Source organism: Ictalurus furcatus, chromosome 2 (assembly GCF_023375685.1).
Source record: "Ictalurus furcatus strain D&B chromosome 2, Billie_1.0, whole genome shotgun sequence".
Taxonomy (NCBI): domain Eukaryota; kingdom Metazoa; phylum Chordata; class Actinopteri; order Siluriformes; family Ictaluridae; genus Ictalurus; species Ictalurus furcatus.
Window position 1 is genome coordinate 27,654,629 of NC_071256.1, and position 21,879 is coordinate 27,676,507.

General features: G+C 39.1%; 1 protein-coding gene across 4 annotated transcripts in view; it reads left to right on the forward strand.

Annotated features, from left to right (window-relative positions):
- Positions 1–508: 508 nt before the first annotated feature.
- The window catches only part of ttyh2l (tweety homolog 2, like), a 49,500-nt gene continuing 28,129 nt past the window's right edge, over positions 509–21,879 (forward strand). For 2 of the 4 annotated variants that reach the window (XM_053612350.1, XM_053612361.1), the window contains exons 1-3: positions 509–812; positions 10,814–10,986; positions 18,652–18,763. In XM_053612350.1, coding sequence (XP_053468325.1) covers positions 684–812; positions 10,814–10,986; positions 18,652–18,763 — 414 coding nt within the window. In that variant the 5' untranslated portion in view covers positions 509–683. Of the gene's footprint in view, positions 813–10,813; positions 10,987–18,030; positions 18,071–18,651; positions 18,764–21,879 lie in introns of those variants that run through there. The other 2 variants (XM_053612368.1, XM_053612379.1) reach the window with 2 other exon arrangements.

Below are 21,879 nucleotides of genomic sequence, written 5' to 3' on the forward strand. Positions count from 1 at the left end.
CACACACACACACACTTTTCAGTGAGTCAGATTATTTGGCTCAGTTCAATATGACTCGACTCTTTCGGCTCCCAATTAGCTTATTAGCTTTGCTCTTAATTTAAAGAAATTGTTTAATGAATTTCTTACCTTCTAACAAGCAAAACATAATTATTTTGTTTAGAAATGAATGTAGGAGTTTATAAAATCTATTTAAATAACTGGCAAAACAGTCCTGCTTCAAACATTCTTCAAAATAATTTTCTTGGATGAAAATAAAACTTAAAAAAATAATAATAATAAAAGCAGAGTGGCGCAGAATCACAGATATGACACCGTATGACATGGATATGACCAAACCATTAACATGAACATTTTAATAATAACGCTAAAGAGTTGTCCGACATGCTCTTCCTCTTGCGCATGCGCGTTAACATCGGCCACGGCACGCGCGCGGAGCAGGCAGGTGGTCCTGAGCCAAGTTCACTGATCGCCGAGTCGAGTCATTAAACAACAAGCGCTCTGAGGAGCCATGGGATAACGGATGTCGCCCGAGTCTAGCTGCTCTAAGTATTATGTTAAAAAGAGGAAATGCGTTTAGGCAGCGTTTCCCACGACTTTGATATACCCGAGAGCATATACCTCCCCGTTGTGTTCGTTTTGAACTCGTTTAAAAGTGTAGAGTGAGGATTTGTTTAGTCAGGATGGCGTCCGCTCGACAAGACTACGTCGCCCCGTGGTGGACTTACTGGCTTCACAACTTCCCACACGTTAATTTCCATTTCCAAGCAGTTGATAGTGCCTTTAAACCGGGGGAAGTAAACTACCACCAGGTCAGTTTAATATCTATTTACTTCACACATTAATTAAAAGTATGGTGAATGTGACAGAATTTAGCTAAGTGGTTATTTTTCAGTAAAATGAAGCACGTTCTGGTTTCACTGGGTCTCAGGAGAGAGCGCGTGACTGCCTGCCTGCCTCAGTAACTGGGCTTTCAGGCCAACTTTTTTTTTTCATCTGTAAAATAAAAATAGCTTCACGTGTGTTCTTACTATTTTTTTTTTTGTTTGAAAGTAAGGACACAGAAATAATTTCCTTTACTTGGGTATTTTAGATATTGGAAAACATGGACATCTCGAAGCAAAGGAGTTCTGTAGCTCCTCTGTTCATTTACATTCACATCCATTACAGATGCACATTTTATTTTCTTTCTTAAATTCTTGCAAGTATTTATTTATTTATTTTTGTTGCACTGGAACGTTTATGCAAATGAAGCGTTGTCTAATTAAATATGCATACATTTGCATGCTTCATAAAATGTCTAGTATTTTTGTATGAAGTTGGAATTAGAATCTTACTTAGTGTGAGGACACAGAAAAGTTTGCTGGAAAATCTTTTCTTCGTTGTTCAGCTAACAAAACAGTATAAAATCTCATGTAAATCCAACCATAATCAACATTTTGGGGAATCACTATGGAATAGGAACGGAGGCAACATTTCATGTATTTAGGTCATCTAGAAAGATTTTTGGTTTTGAATATACATATATATATATATATATATATATATATATATATATATATATATATTATATATATATATATACAAGGTGGTTTAATGTGTTACACCGATGATTATGAATGCATGTATATCATAATGGCACTTAAATTGACATATAAATATCAGGAAATAAGCTTTTCAGGGATATAAGACATGATGTAGTTGAGCAAAGTGGGCGGAGCTTCAAGTCTGCTTCAGGATAAAGCAGTGTACACAAACAGGCAAATGATCACTGTAGTTTTTTATTACTACAATGGAGTACTTTTATTACTACAGTTTGAGAAATGTTATAGAAGCAATTTATAAAAAATCGGAAGGAAATAAACGTGACCAAAAATTTCTACGTGTAGTGTCTTGCCTTAAGAAGAAAAGTAAGAGGCTGGTCCTAGATTTGCGCAAGCTGTTAACCCTAACCCCAGGCCATATTTATGTTTATATGGGAATAAACATTGAGTCATCCTCTTCGGTATCTGGGACGGAAATAAAAAAAGAAGGCATTCCAAATAACTAAGCATTGCTGTACCAAAACAACAAGCACGCACCACTACATCACAGGTCATAAACCGTGTCAGATGACAAAGAGCAGATAGTACTGAATAGACAAAATATTTAAAGGAAAATCCACACACTATATGGCCATAGGTATGTGAATACCTGACCGTCACTCCTATACGTGGTTCATGTGTGGTTCTTCCCCAAACTGTTGCTGAAAGTTGGAAGCACACAGTTGTGTAGAGTGTCTTTGTATGTTGTAGTATTACAATTTTCCTCCAATGCAACTAAGAGCTTGAGACCAAACGTGTTCCAGCACGATAATACCTCTGTACACAAAGCGAGCTCCATGAAGACATGGTTTGCGAAAGTTGGTGTGGAAGAACTCGAGTGGCCTGCACAGAGCCCTGACCTCAACCCCAATGAACACCTTTGGGAAGAACTGGAACACTGGCTGTGTGCCGGCCTCCTCACCTGACATCAGTACCTGACCTCACTAATGCTCTTGTGGCTGAATGGGCACAAATTCACACAGCCATGCTCCAAAATAACGCACAAAGCCTTCCGTAAAGATTGGAGTTTATTATATCAGCAGGTGGGTTGGTGGGTTAGGGGTTTTGGAGGCACAAACTCTGGAAGGAACTGTTCAAAAAGCAAATATGATTGTGATGGTTAGTGTGCATCAAAAGAATAGATTAGCTATGACATTTTTGGTGTTCAGTATTTGCGTCTTTAATGTCGCACCAGAGCAAGTCTGTCACCCAAAATCTTCCACTACTTGTTTATTACATTAGTGTCCCATGCAAAACAAGTGCAGACTTCACCAAACGTGTTGTAGTTCATCACGTATGGTTAAGGTTAGAGAAAATAGTATGCATGGTGTAAATTCTATTTTTGGACAAATTATATATTGAAGTTAATTTAATGTTGCATTACTGCAATACAGCTACCTAGCAACGTCCAATTTCTCTCAGAAGTAATTTATCATAGAAAACGGTCTGCTTCCAAGAAGAATGAGAACTGAATCTCACTATAAAGCAGAGCTTTACTGTACATGCATGAAGCTTTCCACTAATCCATCTTATACAGTAGGCTGCTGCTTTACATTAAGGCATTTTAAGCCTTTTCCTTAAAGCTTATACACTGTACATGGGCAGTCACTAGACACATTTACTTATAAACATGCACAAGTCTATTTGCTTTAACTTGATACATATACTCATATACCACAGTTCTGTTTGGTCAGGAAGTGTTGATTAATTTTCTCTAACAGCAGCTCTGAGAAAAATTGTGTTAATTTCCCCTTTCTATAGAGACTTTTGAGACACCCTGTAGTTGACGCTAAGGTTTATAACCACAAGTCTTTGGGTGGTTTTTAATCTTTGTTATGCCCTTTCTCTATATACTGTCTCTCTCTGTGTTTTTGTTGGTGTTTGTGTGTGCATTTTCACCCAGATCTCCCTGTAATGGTGTTGTTTAGATAGGTTTTAATGTGTTGTCATCATACCCCTTCCCCACTCACATACGCTCAAGAGTTGCTGATTCTTGTAAGCATGTCAGTAAAGTAGATCCTTGAAGAGAAAGGCGCGATCGGACTGTAAGTGCAGTTAACACTGTGTTGGAGCTCAAAATTGCTCCCACAACAGCACACCGAAGCTGTGAAAGAAATCCGATAGCATTAGTCCTTTTGTAGAGCAACTTGTTGATTTATGCTGTATTATACTACAATCGATTCCACTTTTGGCAGACAGCTGGCTTGAATACAAACCCCTTGTCCTTACACTTGAATGTGATGTTATTGTCAGTCTGGTATTTTAATACATTTCTACAATACACACAGAAGGGAGGGAGCAAAACAAATTACTTTTATTCCTCAAACACTCGACCAACAAACTATTTTTGCACACCTGCAGGTGACAGATAGACACAAAAGACACAACCAAGTCAAAAATCAACAAGGAAAAACTCCTGCACACTAACAGTACTTGTACATGTATTAAAAATAGCTTTATTCACAACGTTTCAGTCCCATGACCTTCATCAGGCATATACAAACAATCTGATTTAGACTTCATCGAGAAATGGAAAATCATGAAAAATAATTTTTTAGATAGGGGTTACCCGTCCGAATGGGTCGATGAAGCTTTTAATACATCTTTTCAAAAGACTCGTTCTGAGTTGTTGAAAAAGAAGACAAAAAAGTTTGAAAAGAAAACATTATTTTACTTTTATTACTTATTAATCCAAGTCTTATTTGATAAGATAAATTTTGCAAGCATTGGCACTTGTCTTCTGATCCCGAGTTAAGTGCTCTTTTTCAACACCCTCCGCTTATTGTATACAAACAGGCTAAAAATTTGAGAGATTATTTAGCACATGCCTGGTTTCTGAGTGATATCTATTGTCCATCTCAGAGATTACTTAGTCCTATACAGAATGGAAATGATCAATGTGGTAATTGTGCTCAGTGCAGTAATACATTCAAAACATCCCTTTTTATGTCATCCAAGAACTGGTAAATAATATAGAATTAATTCGTTCATTACTTGTGCTTCCACTCATGATGTCTTGCCCTTGCGGTCTCAGTCATGTTGGGAAAACCTCACACCAACTAAAACAAAGAATTAGTGAACATAAGAGTTCTATTAGAAGAAAGGATGTTAATTATCCTGTCACGGTCCATTTTCTTTCTTTGAGTCATGATGTTTCCTCCTTACGCTTTTGTGGTATTGATAAAGTGAATGTGGCACCGAGACAGGTGATGTAGAAATGTTGTTACAGACATGAGTTATTTGGGATTGTTACTCTTCAGACTTTATCACCTATGGGCATGAACGATTAAGCATTGTATAATGTGATGCTATATAGTTATATTTATTTGTTTATGTCTATATAATATGTAAATTTTTCCTGTAACCCTTTTATGTGATGCTGTGGTTACAATGATGTATTACATCACTGATTGCGACTGGTAATGATGGATCATTGCAGTGATTGGTCATGTGTTGATTGTAAATGAGATCGTGTTGAGTAGATTGTTTGTATATGCCAGATGAAGGTCATGGAACCAAAACGTTGTGAATAAAGCTTTATTTTTGATACGTGTGCAAGTACTGTTAGTGTGCAGGATTTTTTTCCTTTTTGATTCCTCAAACACTAAAAAATAATTTTTCGCTAGTAAAATTGATTTAATCTTTACCAAACTGTCTTGCAGCATGACTTCAGTTTCACTTCAATGCGTGTCTACTTGTAACATTTATTTGTATTAATTACCAAACTAAATAACGGAAATGAACATCACAAGAGAAGAGAAAGTCTTTCATTTTTATTTACCTCTTAATCTCATAATTGTTTTCATTTTTGTTTCAAACTCTCTCATTTAAACATGATGTTTATTTTATTTAAAAAATTTTTAAGGACTGTTTGAGATTCAGCTTTGGATGATGTCACGTAACAGAGGCGGATGCAAGTGCAGATTTTCATTAAGGAAATGCAAAACTCGAAAACATAAACCAGATCAGGAGACACAAGGCAAAAATACATATACTAAGAGTTGAACTAAGGTACACTCGGCAACACACAAACACAACAGAAGCTAGACAATAAGAGGTAGAAAAACAGGGTCTGACACAGGTGAGGCTGATTGAGGCACGTGAACTGCTGGGGCTAGTGGGAAATGTAGTCCAGCGACGATTTCTGCATGAACATGACAGATTAAAACCATATCCATTCATTCATTTTCACTAGCCCTTTTATCCTGGTCAGGGTTGTAGTGGCAATTTCCTAGGGTCAGTTTAGCCCATTATACACCTGTGAGCTTTGAGGAAATGGAGGAAACTGGAGAGCCTGGTCAGTGGTAGTTCAATGGTTAAGACTGATTGGAAGGTCGTGAGTTTAAATCCCAGCACTGCCAAGCTGTCACTGCTGGGTCCTAGAGCAATCAATGCTCAAATTTGCTCAGCTGTATAAATTTGAAAATTTTATAGGTAAGCCGCTCTGGATAAGGGCATCTGTAATGTAATGTAATGAAAACCATGGAAAAACATGGTTCATTGCATAAAGACTGGATGTGTTTGCAGTATTCAGATGTCCAGTTTCAGTGAACCTGTGGCCACCATAGCTGACAGGAGTAGAATCGGATGGGTCTTCTGCTGGTGTAGCTCATCTGCCCCAAGATTTGGCATGTTGTGCATTCTGAGATGCTTTTCAGCTCACCACTCTTATAAAGCGTAGTTGTATGAGCTACTATAGTCTTCCTGTCAGCTCAAACTAATCTAGTTTGTATTAAAGAGGCAGGTGAGTGTAAATAAGGTATGAAACCTCGGTTGTTACTAAAATTAAATGTGAGCTCACAGCTTAGTAAAAAAAAAAATAGGAACAAGGAAGGTAAAGTCATTGTGGTCAATGATCTCATTCCCTCATGTTAACAAGTTATAGCCACGCACTGTTTTTGTTAAGAACGGATGTCTCCAGTGAGGCATCTTAAAACGAAACAGTGTGTGTTATGTTTATTGTGATTTACACACAGCATGTCTTCTGAGACAATAAACCTGGCCTCTGATAACAATAGGGTAAATAGCTCAATAGAGGTGTCAGGGTGCATGTTTGTTTGTTTCAGATATCCAGCTGCACAGTCATGTTTTCCAGTCTAGGACCACATCGTGGGCTTTGAAAATGTTACTTTGTAAATATCCTGCATCGTTGGATTTGTTTTTCTTCATGCTATTCACTTCAGTTCAATTTTATTTTTACTTTTAACAATGGAAATGGTCACAAATCAGCTTTACAGAAATCCAGATATACTATAGATGTAAATACTGTAGATACTGTGGATACTGTAGATACCTGACCTTCACACCCATACTGGATTTGGGTCTTCCCTAAACTAGTTCCCTAAAGCATTTCAATTTCCCTTCACTGCAAGTAAGAGGCCCAAACCTGTTCCAGCATGACACTACCCCTGTGCACAAAGCGAGCTCCATGAAGACAGGGTTGGCGTGGAAGACCTCGAGTGGCCTGCACAGAGACCTGACCTCAACGCCACTGAACACCTTTGGGATGAACTGGAATGGAGACCCTAGACCTTGCTAATGCTCTTGCAGCTGAATGAGCACGAATCCCCAGAGCCATGTGCCAAAATCTAGTGGAAGCCTTCTCATAAGAGTGAATGTTATTATAACAGCAAAGAGGGACTAAATCTGGAAAAGGATGTTCAACAAGCACATATGGGTATGATAATGAGATGTGCACAAACCTTGGGCAATATAGTGAAGATTTAGATCCCTAATGAAGAAGGCACCTCTGACAGCGGCAAGGAAAAACTCCCTGAAACAACATGAGGAGGAAATCTTGAGAAGAACCTGACTGAAAAGGGAACAAATCCTCTTCTGAGTGACACTGGATAGTTGGATTTTAAATTATTACTCATCCATAACTGTATGCTATAATGTCAAAATGAAAATTATATTATTGTAAAAAAAAAAGAATAATTTTATGCACAGAGAAGTCGGCATTACATTTAAAAAGCGATAATGATTTAGTCTATGTAGAAGAGTATTGTCATCTATGTTATTAGAAATTGCACTATGGTCAAACAACACCAGCATGGAGACAACCGTGAGCAGAGGCCTGTAGTAGGTCATTTACCATTTTAAACTGCACTGTTTCTGTACTGAGCCTAGCTGCTGTGCTACAAACTTTTATAAATCTTGGAGATAAAGGGGAGGCTCGACAGTCCCTACAGACCTATATTTTGACATCTGGCAAGGGTCAATGTCAAGTTTTTTAATCAGTGGTTTGATAACTGCTAATTTAAAGGATTTAGGTACATAGACTGTGCTTCTGTGGTTCTGTGGATAGCTCTCTAAGGTGGGTTTCACACTGGGCACATTTACTGCGGTCTGAATTCGAGTGTGATTGTTCCCGGCGCCCATAAATCCCCCTGACCCCCCCAATCCCCCCCAACAGCATTGATCTGGTTTCAGACTTACAGCGCCCTCTACAATTGTTTGATATCCATGCTCTCATGGATACAAAAAAAATGCAAACAAAACACAGGTTTATCAAAAAAATTATTTGTTAAATATAGGTGTGCAACAATTATTGGCACCCCTATGAATTCATTTGAGAAGTATATTTGAAGTATATTCCCAGTGATATTTTACTTTTTTTTTTTAGTACACCCGGGTGACTAGGGACAGGAAAGTGTTCAGCCATGACATCTTGTTTCACAGGGGTATAAATATGAGGTAACACATAGGCCAAATTCACTTAGTCATTCATAACAATGGGTAATACCACGGAATATAGCTGTGATGTGCAGCAAAAGGTTGTTGAGCTTCACAGAATGGCAAGTGGCTTTAAGAAAATAGCACAAGCATTGAAAATGCCCATTTACTCACTCATTGTGACAGAGACAGCTCCGGTCCACTTCTCAGACCACTTTTTTTCCCCTCCCAAAAGTACCTAGTGACAAATCTAGCGACTTTTTGGGCAAACGTTAACTACATTCCGTAGAAGAGAGTGGCCAGTGCTGCCCCGCGAGCGCGAGGTCAAGCTTTCCCGCTGCAGACACACCTCTCTCTGCGGCTACTCTGTTCAGTGAGGGGCAGAGAGGAGCAGCACAATCATTCACTTCTAACTTTCTCTCTGAGTGATCATTTTACATATAGCCGAAATCACAGCACAGCTGTTGTCAAACAGATGTAAAGGCCTGACACTAAGCATAATGCAAGAGACCAATACGACATGATGACATAATGAATATGTTAATTAGCGGGTGGAATCATCTAGCGACGTCTAGCAATTTTCCATTGAAAGTTGTTGGCAGCAGTGCTCTTGTCAGTCACACTGACATTATGGTGAAGACGAAGCAATGCCTGGGAAATGGAAATTTAGTCCAGCATGGCTGGAAAAGGCACCATATGTAAATTGGTTGTGAGATGTGTGTGTGTGTGTGTGTATATATATATATAACGAATATGTTTGAATGACATCGCTTGTATGGTCCTTGAAAACAAACAAACAATTAAATAAATAAATAGTGCTTGAAAGGTCCCTGAAAGTCCTGGAATTTCATTATGAAGCATCTGTGCGAAGCCTGACAAATTAGCCGTATTTGATCGTGAGTGAGTTCATTTCCAAATTCAGTTATTTATTCCTGATGTTCTGTTCATTCTTAGTACTCTGAGGACAATTTCCATTTGTATGATTTCATTGCTCTAGGAAACAAAAGATGAAATATGTGGCATATTTAATTAGTTGCTTGTATGATTGTTCATCAGTTTTTCCAATAGCAAGTTATTCATTCCCATTAATAATGTATTGAGAGGAAAATCTGGTTTGTCTGTTTTCATTTATATCAATGTATTTCTGTAAACTTGGTTAATTTTATAGATTTGAATTATGATTTAACGCAATGTTGCATGGTATAGTGATACTACTTGGTATCATGATACTTCAGCTGGTATGGTATCGTACGATAGGTTAATGGTATCATGTCAACCCTATTATGAGCAGCAGTGGACCTCTTCTATGTCCCCCGACGTTCCTCTGCCTCTCATGGTACACGTATTTTGTGGACAAATGATGTCGTCATCGGCTAAAAAACATGCGCAGGTTACTTTACTTCCTGAACAAGTGTGAACCCGAGTACGAGTGGCGTTCACATTCACGGGAATCGCGGCACAGTTCCAGCGCAACCAAACTCGGACCATTTCCTACAGGTAGTAACTCGGGTTTGGTACCGCAGTGCGCTTCCTGGTCCACAGGACAGCTGTCACCTTATCAAATTTTCATGCAAACCACGCTCTGTTTCGGACTAGACTGCCAGCGTGAAAGCCCCTTTAGTTTGAGTCCCAGTGATACATCCATCGTACCCCTTTGTGATAGTTATTTTGATCCCAAAATGCATCATGCCCTGCTTGATATAATGACTAAAATCATCAGGCAATTATGATGCCTCTTGTTGAATATTGATAGCAGCTTGTCAATCAGCTTGTTACATACTTTGACAAAAACTAAAAACATGTTGCATTTAATAGAATGCATTTAATATGGATACAAACTAAAAAAGCTTAACCTGGTAAGTAAGAAAATATTATTTGTTCAAAATGTGCATGCCATTTGCAAAACTCTCAAAATATCAAGGTGTTGGAATAATTTTGCAAGCGACTCCATTTCCAATATCAGCAGAGTTTAAAAAAAAAAAATAATAATAATTTTTTATCATGCAGCCTGAGCTGCTTTATTAGTGCTGCTATGTGCTGGTGTAATAGCAGGAGTGTGATGTAATTGACATTAGAGGAATTCACAGCCCGGTATAAAAGACTTCCATTCAGATGTGCTATCACTCGGTAATTGTTTTATAGTTTAGTCTGATCGAATGGATACTGTGGCTGCAGGCTCCTAATCAGAGGTTTCTCCTCGCTTATTTTCTGAATTTGCTTCATCGCTCTGTCTTTTGTGCACCGCTCCTTCAGGGTGCAGTAACTCAGAGGTCACAGGACCGTAGAACTATTTTACTTTGCTCATGTTATCACATGACTCTCCGTTTTGAGTGATCTTCTGATCATTTCTCCTTTGCCTCAATGCATATAGGTTTCCATAATATTGTGAAAGTGCTCTCTAGTCATCCTTAAAACACACACACACACACACATGCAGCATTAATCACATGTAACCTGTTAAATATGTCTTCTCAAACAGCTGATAACTGTGTGTATGTGTGTGTGTGGTGTGTGTGTGTGTGTGTGTGTGTGTGTGGTGTGCTGTTTTTTTGTAGTCTCTGATCTTTCTGGCTTGCATGGCAGCTACGGGCCTGGGCTTGAGCCTGTTGCTGCTGGGTATCTATTTAAGTTGCCTGTGCTTCTGGCGTAGGAAAGAGGCAGAGGAGACCAAGAGGCCTGACACTTGCTGTGTCACATGGGCCGCCGTGATCACGGGCCTGGTCATATGGTAAGTAAATCTGTCTCACTTTGTAAGGGTATGTGAAGGAAAGAAGGCTCGGATACATGACTACAGAGCTGGACAAATCCCAAATTCTCTGAAATGGTAGAAATACACAAAGAAATGTGTGTATAAAACGCTTGCATCCAAATACATCACAATTCAATGTGCACCTCAGTTGATGTCTGTAGTGAAGCAAGTGGCAGGACTCAAACCTCAAGTTTGTCACCTCACCAAGAAATATATCAAAACCCTAGGAGTGTGCTGAGCTGTCACTTAGCTGCTTCTCAATGTACAGATAGCCCGGATACATAATCTGCTTGTCCCAGGCACATGGGTCAGAGATATTTTCCCTCGTATGTGGTATGTATTATAGGAAAATCAGAATTGAAGTAAAAAACAAATCATTATAGGAAAATAATCAACAGTGAGATGTTGTGACGTGACGCTGACGGCCATTATTTATAAGATTATTTATTTTCCCATCACAACACGGCACAAAGTTTTTTTTTTTCCCTTTTAAAGTATGGGATTAGATTTGTGCCAAAAATATTGAAGGTAACTTTTCAAGAAGTGAACAAAACAAATAATATACAATGAAAAAGAAGAAAAACCCTCTGAAACTGAAAACAGTGAACTGTTTGAAGCCAATGAGACTAAAGCGCTGTTAAACCCGCTCACTCGTGAGATTCGTGCCAGAGCGTAAGCGAAAACTTTGAAAGCGTAAATGAAAACTCTGGCAGCGCATTCGTAAACCACGCTTAGCGAAAACGAAGCTTAGAAAACTGTTAACAAAGAATGCTGTGTATTTGAAGACTAGGATTAATTTTTGCCACTGGGTTCACTGTTTTCAATTTCAGAGTGTTTTTCTTCTTTCTCATTGTATATTGGCACAAATTGAATTCTATATTAAAGCACATCAATTTGCCAATGATTACAATTTTTTATTTTTTAATGAAGAACACATTATACCTTTTAAATGTTTATATTTACATGTAACTTTACATGTTTGTTCCTGTTATCACTTACCTTATAACAGCTATAAACATTCTCTCACCAGCCAGCTTTTTCCTCTTTCTTGAAATAAATAAGATGTAGCTTGTCGTGATCACAAAACAACGGTATGTGGACGGTCCTGTGGAGGAATAATTACAGACTGTTACAAAATTGTCAAAAATAGAGCTGCAACAACTAATCGATAAAATCGATAATAATCGAGTATGAAAGTCGTTGTCAACGAATCTCACTATCGACTAGTTGGTCTGCGCGCAGCGCGTTTACTCATTACGTTAATTCTGTTCCAAAAACACGCATCGGAGTGTAAATACTAAAGTTGTGTCCCAAATGATGCAATATACACTTACACTGTACACAATGTACTCTACCGTCTAGTGCAGTGTTTCCGTGGACCCTAGTGGTCAGTAATAATAATAATAAAGTATATATATTTTTTTGTTAAATGAATCAAAATATATTCAGATGAGATGTTTTAAAATGAATCACTTTGGTTATTCCTGTGCATTCACAAATATCACGTTAGCTGAGCTGACGATCGTTCATTGATGGATTTATTTTAAATTTATTTACAAATGAAATGATAAGTTGCCCCTGCGATGGACTGGCACCCTGTCCAGGGTGTACCCCGCCTTGTGCCCGATGCTCCCTGGGTTAGGCTCCAGGTTCCCCTGCGACCCGGAAAAGGAGTAAGCGGTTGAAGATGGATGGATGGATGGATGATAAGTTGCAAAAACCTATGAGTGGTAGACAAGTTCAAGTGTCACATTGATGGATAAAACAAACAAAAGATAATTCAGAGAGTCAAATTAAATATCATACCAACAATAAAATTTAATTATTTATGTATTACTTTAGAGATGCAAAAAAAAGCACAGTCCTCAATTAACAATATATATTCTGGTGTGTGTGTGTGTATTGTGTTCTTTTCAGTCTTATATAATTGGTAAAGTTTTAGTCGTAAGTTTATGTTTGTAACACTCAGTTTGTGGATTTTATTTTAAATAAATGAAAAAATGGTGCTGGAAGTTTGCGCCCCCCCCCCCCCCCCCCGATTAATCGAAAAATAATCGGCCAACTAATCTGTTATGAAAATAATCGTTAGTACAGCCCTAGTTGAAAGTCTCCTTACAGAAAGCTTCACCATATCTTATTATGTTTTTATTAATGTGTTTAATATTCATTAAATAACACATTTGTTTATTAGTGTCTTCGACACAAGTCTCTGTAAATGAGTTGTTTCTATCGAAACAACAACATATTAGAATAGGTGCATTAACACACTGTAAACCTGTGATATTAAATTACAGCTGTTACTATTGTCAGAGCTGCTGTTACAGGAAATCAGTCAACACCTTCTGACCAATCAGATTCGAGCATTCAACCATGCTGTGATATTAAGTGAATAGTATTTGAGAGAAAACAAACATTTAGATATTAGCTAAGTATAGTCTGCAATAATGCATCAATTTCATATAGACCTTTATATGAGGTGGTACTTCTGGTTCTGTTCTTTTTGTATGAAAACGTAATGCTGAAAATGCAAAAATGCTACAGAGTTGGACAGCAGCACAGTAACTGAATTCATATGTTCACAGAATGTGTGGATTTGTCTGTGCTTGAAGATGAATATTTTAGTTATAGGGTCATGAGTGTCAGCTGTAGATTAGTGTTCAGTTTTGGCGTATAAAGATGCAGTAAGACCTGCAATGCCCTTTTTTACTTGTTGAGAAAATTAGTGAGGATGATAATAATGAGGGGGAGGATAAAACATTAACCTGTGAAATGTCATCTGGGCCAGCGGATGGATATTTATGTACAGTATTCGTAAGGATAAGGAGATAATTGTGCTAAGGGATGAATTTGCAATGCTGCAGTCATTTGTAGGAAAGTGGGAAAGATTCGGTTTTAAACCAAATGTTCTGGCTAACATCTCATTTGAACCTCTCAATCTTTGCTTATCTTATTTGCTTATTTCTGAGGATTAGGTCTAATGTGGGAACAGTGAGCTTCTGTACTCCTACTCTTATACAGAGTATCATGCACCAGGGCTGCAGCTGTCACTTTGATGGAATAGCCTCCTCCAGACTTATGATTCACTACGCCCAGTACTGCAAACTAAAATAGTCAAAGATGAAGAAAAAAAAAAAAAAACGTCCCATATTATACCTGCACTGGACCTGGATAGCGCTTGGCAATTTAATAGGTGTGTCTGAATACACAAACCATAAAAATGCCTAAGGTTCCCCCCCTAGGAGAAGTGGTGACTGGAATTAAGTGAGGACACAATGTCCTTGGTTTGAGTAGTACTCAGAAAGACATCAGCAGAGATCTACAGAGGTCAGTTTCTCTTGTGGTTCATGCGCAGGCGATTCTTGAAACTCCCCTGACTATTACGGTTTTCCTTCCTTACTAGCAGTCACCATTTCTTTACAGCTCTAATAATATCAAACCAGAATCTCATAACGGTTTCAACAGACTGCTTGCATTACGGGGTTTTCCACGTTACACCGAGTTTTGACAAAGTGCCTAATTGAATTGCGGAGGGTTCGACTTAATCTTGTGACAGATTTCTGAAAGAATCTTACTGCAGTTAACATTCTACCTCTGAACACAGAGCTCCTTGTGGTGTTAAGTGCCGCAGCGTGATGCTGCTTAGCAAAGAGGGTCTCTATCTCTCGCAACCATATCATGACACCGGAAGAAACTAAAGCATGGTTTATATTGTGTTCGGTTTATATGGTTTATATGCACCTTCCCTAACGAACTACGGAAAGCCTCATGCATTTTATAGTGTTTCAGAACAGTGGGAGGTTCTTAGCTGTCCATCAAACAAACGGGCGGGGCAGGAAACAGTAAGGCATTGTATGTATAGTGTGTAAAAAAATTAATAAAAACAAACCAGCCTTTATTGTAAGATGGGGATGAGACATGAGGATGTTGCTTTTTTTCTTGCAGACAACCTATTTTTATCCAGTAGTTTAAACACATTCAGGATACATTAAGAATATAAAAATCCATATCTTTTAATTTTTCATATGTAATTGATGTAATCTAAGCATTACAACTTTAATCTTGACAGTAAATGAACCAATGCTAAAGGTGTGTTAGACAGACATCAGGTTTAGTGAAGCAAACCTAAAGTATAGTATAATATAGTATATCCTTTCTGCTCTTACGAGACTAAACGGTTCTGGAGTTTAAATGTGAAATTTTGCATTGGTGTTCTTAGTGTTTTTCTATACACGTGAAGCCTCATTACATATTCATCCTAATTCCTTGCTAATTTCTTATTATCTCTGTAGCTGCAGGACAGAGAGGTCCAGGGAGTGGTGAGTTAGCTGCCCTCAGAGCTCTGATGATATAACCAAACCCATTATGTGCAGAGATGGCTGAAAGCCCAGCTGCAGGAAACGAGGACTTTTCTGAAGCCTCTGATCTTGTGCTGCCCTCCAAAAACCAAACAGCGGCTTAGTGTAAGGACATACAGTTTAGGCACTTTTACTTTCTTCGTTGTGTTCATGAACATTTACTGAACACATGAACGCATGAACACAGGCCCAGACGACTCGTTTCCCAATTTCCCATCTATTCATATTCCCAGTAACTGCTAATTGAATTACTTAGGGAAATGTGCAGGCTTTAAGCGAGAGGTAATGTAATGAAACTCTTTCACTGTTGGCTGAGGGAGAAGCAGTGAATATGGAGAACTCACTAGCACAGGCTGAAGGTGGCTTAGACACAGCGAGAATGTGACATCCATCATGATTAGGAGGCTACAGAGACAGGATGGTCGTCTACACACACACACACGCACACATACACACACACACACACCGCTCCCTGTGAGAGGATATGTAACAGGCAGAGGACTTCTCTTGCTGCTCCCACCCACTTTGCGGAGGAGATCTAACAGCAGGGCTGCATGGTCCATCTGTTCAGTCTCCATTGTCCTCTCATGGATGTCCTGTGTTTATGTTATCTGCGACTTTAAACCACATTTTTACTTAACAGTGTGAAACCGACAAAAGTTTGTTTTTGTGTCTTTGTGGTTATGTCATTGTAACGTGTCTGTTTGTGGTATGGACGGGTGTCTAGCGGTTTTTCAAAAGGTTTCTATTTGTTCAGTTTCATTTTCGCTCGTTCACAATGGTGTACCTGTTTACTATTGTTATATTAAGATACACTGTCAGTCATGTGGCAGCATCGCAATGCATAACGATTGGAAAAACATTGCACGATCTTTTTTTAAACTGGTTTTTGTCTAGTTTTGGTGAACCTGTGCCCATTGTAGCCCGGATTCCTGTTCTTGACCGACACGAGCGGACCCCGATGTGGTCTTCTGCTGTTGTAGCTCGCCACCTCAAAGTAAACTGTGTTATACATTCTGAGATCCTTTTCTCCATGGTTGTGAAGAGTGTTTATCTGAATTACAGTAGACTGCCTGTCAACTCAGACTAGTCTGGCCATTCTTCTCTGGCCTCTCTGATTAACAAGGCATTTCCATCTACAGAACTGCTGCTACCTACCTGGTGTTTCCGCACCATTCTGCGTAAATTGCAGAGACTGTTATGCGTGAAATTCTAGGAGCTCAGCAGTTTCTGAAATACTCAAATCAGGCACCAACAACTATGCTACGGTCAAAGTCACCGAGATCAAATTTTCCCCATTCTGATGTTTGAAATGAATTGAAGCTAGGGTTAGGGTTAGGGTTAGCCCTAACCCTAACCCTAACCCCTAACCCTAACCTGTATCTGATTTTATGCATTGCGCTCCTGACACATGATTGGCTGATTGGATAATTACATACATTTATTTTTTTTTTAATTTGCCTCTTTCAAACTTATTTATGATAAAATAAAATTAACTGGGACTATATAATTTACAGTAATTCTTTGCTATCAATATGTTTTGCAGTACAGTGCGTCATTACTGTGAATAAACATTACAGTACAGAAGCTGTAAAGATGAATCACACTATTTGCCTGGAACTCTGATGCCTGTAAGTTACAGGGAAATGTTTTACAGTGACTTCTCTTCCTTGATTTGGTAACATTTTGTGATGGGAAACACAGTTACTATAATAGGGCATGGTTAGTTCTAGATTTCGATTAGTATGCATACCACACTGAAACCGTGCTGGTCAGAGTAAATATTATCTACACCCATTAAAAGTAATTCATGAACGACCACCTTCCCCTGTCCTTTTTTGTGAAAACCGTACCAGTGATGTGATTCATAGTGGTTGCACGTGAGAATCTGCTTATTACTTGTGCCACCAAGTTAAGTGCTAGACCCCCTAGATACACAAAATGATGTCATCAGTCATGCGAATGCGCGGGTAGCTTTCGGGTAGCAAGGGACAACGAGTAATAATTGAAGGCGCGGGGTGATATTTATCCATTGAGGATATGGCTTCTGGGAAGGACCTCTGAATGTATTTTAGAATTTATTTGATTAGAAAAAGAAGAAAAGAGAATTTTAAGTGCCATCTCAGTGCCTCTGAGGTATGTTGTGATTCAACAGGCAATACTTTTCCAATAGTAGGAGAGGTTAATCTAGTAATCAGTTTTTTTCACAGTTTTGAGAGATAGCATCTTCTCCAAAAGTAATACACAGAAGCAGCGAGAGGCACCAAAGAGCATGGAAGGATAGAGCAGGATGAGAAAGACTAAGACCACACCGAGACCAGATTTCATCCATCCATCCATCCATCCATCTTCTACCGCTTACTCCTTTTCAGGGTCACGGGGGAACCTGGAGCCTATCCCAGGGAGCATCGGGCAAAAGGCGGGGTACACCCTGGACAGGGTGCCAGTCCATCGCAGGGCACACTCACATACACACTCACACACCCATTCATACACTTTAGACACGCCAATCAGCCTACCATGCATGTCTTTGGACTGGGGGAGGAAACCAGAGTACCCGGAGGAAACCCCGCAGCATGGGGAGAACATGCAAACTCCGCACACACATGGCCCTGGCGGGAATCAAACCCCAGACCCTGGAGCTGTGAGGCGAACCACTAAGCCACCGTGCGCCCGACCAGATTTCATGCAGACATTAAATCTTACAGGTAGTTGGGTTTGTGCCTTGATACTGTAGTTCAGTCTGTGGTGGACCTTGTGCTTTATGATCCACAGGTGGATGAACATAACTGTAGTAGAGTTGCCTAAGTATATCCAGCAGAGACATAAAAGACAGACCTATTCTTTATTACAAATGACCAGTTATGCTAATGTGAATGTCTTGGAGAACATGTAGAGCCAGCTATGTTATTGTATGACTAAAACGAGCTTTATCAGTATTAAGTGTGTTGGCTCAGTGGTTAAAGGCTCTGTGTTACTAATCAGAAGGTCAGGAGTTCAAGCTACCACAGTTGGACCCTTGGGCAAGGCCCTTAACCTTCAACTGCTCGGTTGTATAAATTAGATAAATTTAAGTCGCTCTGGATAAGGGCGTCTGCCAAGTGACGTAAATGTAAATGTTACAGTTCTACAATATTTTCTTCAGTTTGAATATGAGGATTCTTTTTTTGTAAAGGGATTGTATACAAGAACTTAACAGTTAGCTTATCGTGTAAAAATTTCAGTACACAACATGTGAAAAAAATTGGAAAAGCCTTTGTTAGAAAATGTACCTTTTTTTCTCTCTCAGTTCTGCAGTAGGAGTGGGTTTCTATGGAAACAGTGAAACCAACGATGGCGTCTACCAAATGACCTATTCACTCTATAACACCAATCACACTTTGGCTGGCATCGATAGCCAGGTAAGAGTGTGTTTCATTTGCTGCTTCATATTACTGTGTTGCCTGAGGGCTAATAATGCACAGACAGTACACACACATACAAACACACACATACACACACACAAATACACACAGCACATATACACACAACACAATACAACCAAGTCATTTATAGAGGTTTTTCTCTCTGTCACTACACTCACCAGTAACTTTAATAAGAATACCTGTACCCCTTTGCTTCATGTAATGTGGCAGCAGCCCAATGCATAAAATCATGCATATACAGGTCAAGAGCTCCAGTTAATATTCAGATCAAACTTCAGAGTGACTTCAGTCGAACACAGTGACTTTGACTGTGGCATGACTAATGACAGGCTGGTTTGAGTATTTCTGCTTACTGTATCTCCTGCCATTTTCACACACAAGGATTTACATAGAATGGTGTGAAAACCAAAAAAAACATCCAGTGAAGCAGGTGGAAAGTGCTTGGAGACCAGTCTGTTTCAAGCTGACAGGAATGCTACAGAAACTCAAATAACCTCTATTTACAAGTGTAGGGAGCAGAAAAGTAGCTCAGAATGCACCGCACGCCAAACATTGAGGTGGACGAGCTACAACAGCAGAAGACCATATCAGGTTCGGCTCGTGTCGGTCAAGAACAGGAATCTGAGGCTACAGTGGGCACAGATTCACCGAAACTAGACAAAGTCCAGTTTCGAAAAAGACATTGCAGTGTTTTTCCAGTCGTTATGCATTGCGCTGCTGCCACATGACTGGCTGAATGCATAATTGCATGAATGAACAGGAATATAGGTGCTCCAGTGAGTGTATATGTGTGGGTGTTTGTATGTATGTGTGTATGTCAGATAACAGTGTATGATTCACTTCTGTACTGTAGGGATGTAACCAAATAGAAATACATTATTTCAAATGAACAGATAATGTGTTCTAAATAGATACAAATATAAAAAGGTGGCACACAAGCAGGAGGTTTTTACTTTCTTGTAGGCACAAGTAAGTGGTCAGATTTGAAGCTGTCAAGAGACAAAGGAAGATGTTCCTTGTTCCTTAAATGCATTTACATTGTTTACCCATTCATCCTTGGTAACTGCTTGGTGGTTTCAATTAGGCCACAAGTTTGTTTATATTTTGGGAAATAGAACCAACTAAATACATATCGTGAGCAGATTGAAACAATGAAACAAAAATATCTTTGTGAGAGGGATTTAAAAAAAAAAACCCCAGTCTTCACAGTTATGATCTTGGGTGATATAGCTGAGGTTGAGGGACTCTCAGAGCCAGGATTCACACACCATGCCGACAGTGCCGGCATTTCTACCTCTGGGTTGTTTTCCACAAAGTGTTTCTAGGAGCAAGGTAGGGTTCATCCATCCATCTATCCATCCATTTTCTGTACAGCTTATCCTACACAGGGTTGCGGGGAGCCTGGAGCCTATCCCAGGGAACTCGGGGCACGAGGTATGGGGTGCCAACCCGTCCCAGGCCACAATCACACACACTCACACACATTAACACATTACGGACAATTTGGAAATGCCAGTCAGCCTACAATGCTCCCAACCCAGGAGGTGTGAGGCAAATGTGCTACCCACTAAGCCACTGATGGTAGGGTTCATATTTAATTCAAATATTTAACGAATTTAATTCAATAAAAAGAAAGACTTTCAATAAAAAGAAAGACTTCTACTTTCAGTGTATGGATATTTGGAGCATTAAGTGTACAAATACAGAGAGTGAATTGCATTACTCCTCCCACTGTTTTGTGACAGGTTATAGTCCATGATACACACTCAGGAGTGTGTTGCGGGACACGGCCTGAAACATTTCCAGAATTATTCTAACACATAGTACACACCCTAAACAAATTACCCTGAACACCCTAAACAAATTTAATTTGTAACAATCTTTTTTTAACTTGTCCACAGACTTTCTGCCACAGGACAAATTCTACACCATAAAAATTCATTAAAAATAAACTAGTTTCATAAGAAGCTTCAAGGTTCCCTTGTGAAACAAAGAACAAATGAGGAATAAAGAGCAAAAAAAACATGGAAACCCAGAATAAAGAAGCTTGTGTTGTGGTGAGATGTCCTAACTTTCAGGGAAATTCTACTTAAACGCCTTGATTCCTCCACGTATCTCTCATATATTAGTTCCTTGTTTTGAATTACAGTATGAAGCAAGCCATCATATGACATGTCTGAAATGATTTGATTAAAAAGAAAGTGGATGTTATTGTTTAAATTATACAGGAATGGAAAAATCAAATAACAAAACGTTATGTGACTGAGAGACAACTGAAACAAATATGATATAAAAAAACCAACATTTTTTACAGTGATATTTCCATTTAAAAAACTGCCTCTAGACTGAGATGAGAGAATTCTGTCTTATCTCAACTTTCTTCACAGATGTCTGGACTGTGTGATAAGCTGATGGGTATCTCTGGGGCACCCATCCTCTCTCACAGCCTGTTCAATGGCTGTGTTGTGTTTTCAAGCCTCAGACTCCAGAACTCATTTCTTTTTTTATTCAGAGCTTGAGGTACTTTTTAAAAGCAGCTAACTTGCAGCAGTATTTTGATCCGTGGCCCTGGTTGGATTCATAGGAAGTGCCATAGAGAAATAGCTGAACTCCATTCAACTTTCGATCTCTTCACGAGTCTGCCACTGGCCGCTGGAGTCACGGCAGCCTTTACTCCCTGACATCTGTGCACTGTGATCTAAGGCTTTGGTGTTGCTTTCCAGCTGACCATACTCATGGTTTTGTATCTTAAACACCCTCCAAGGCTGAGGACAGTGTTATCAGTCAATTGGGCAAGTGAAGTGTACAAAACATAAATCAAGTCTGAATAAATCACACTGAGCTGATCATGAGAGCTAACTAAAGTCACGAGTGCGGAGTTGATTTGTAGTCTGATGAATGTACTTAGTTGTAACTGAGTTGTTGTGATGATTTTATGAATGACAGTTTTATTTGTGTTACAAATAAAGCATCACAAAGATGATGTTATCTTCAGTACTCAGTTTTACAAGCACGGCATTTGAACCTAATCTAAAACCTAATCTATTAAGGAGCACAGAAACACTCTTTATGGGGACCTACGAATAAGACGT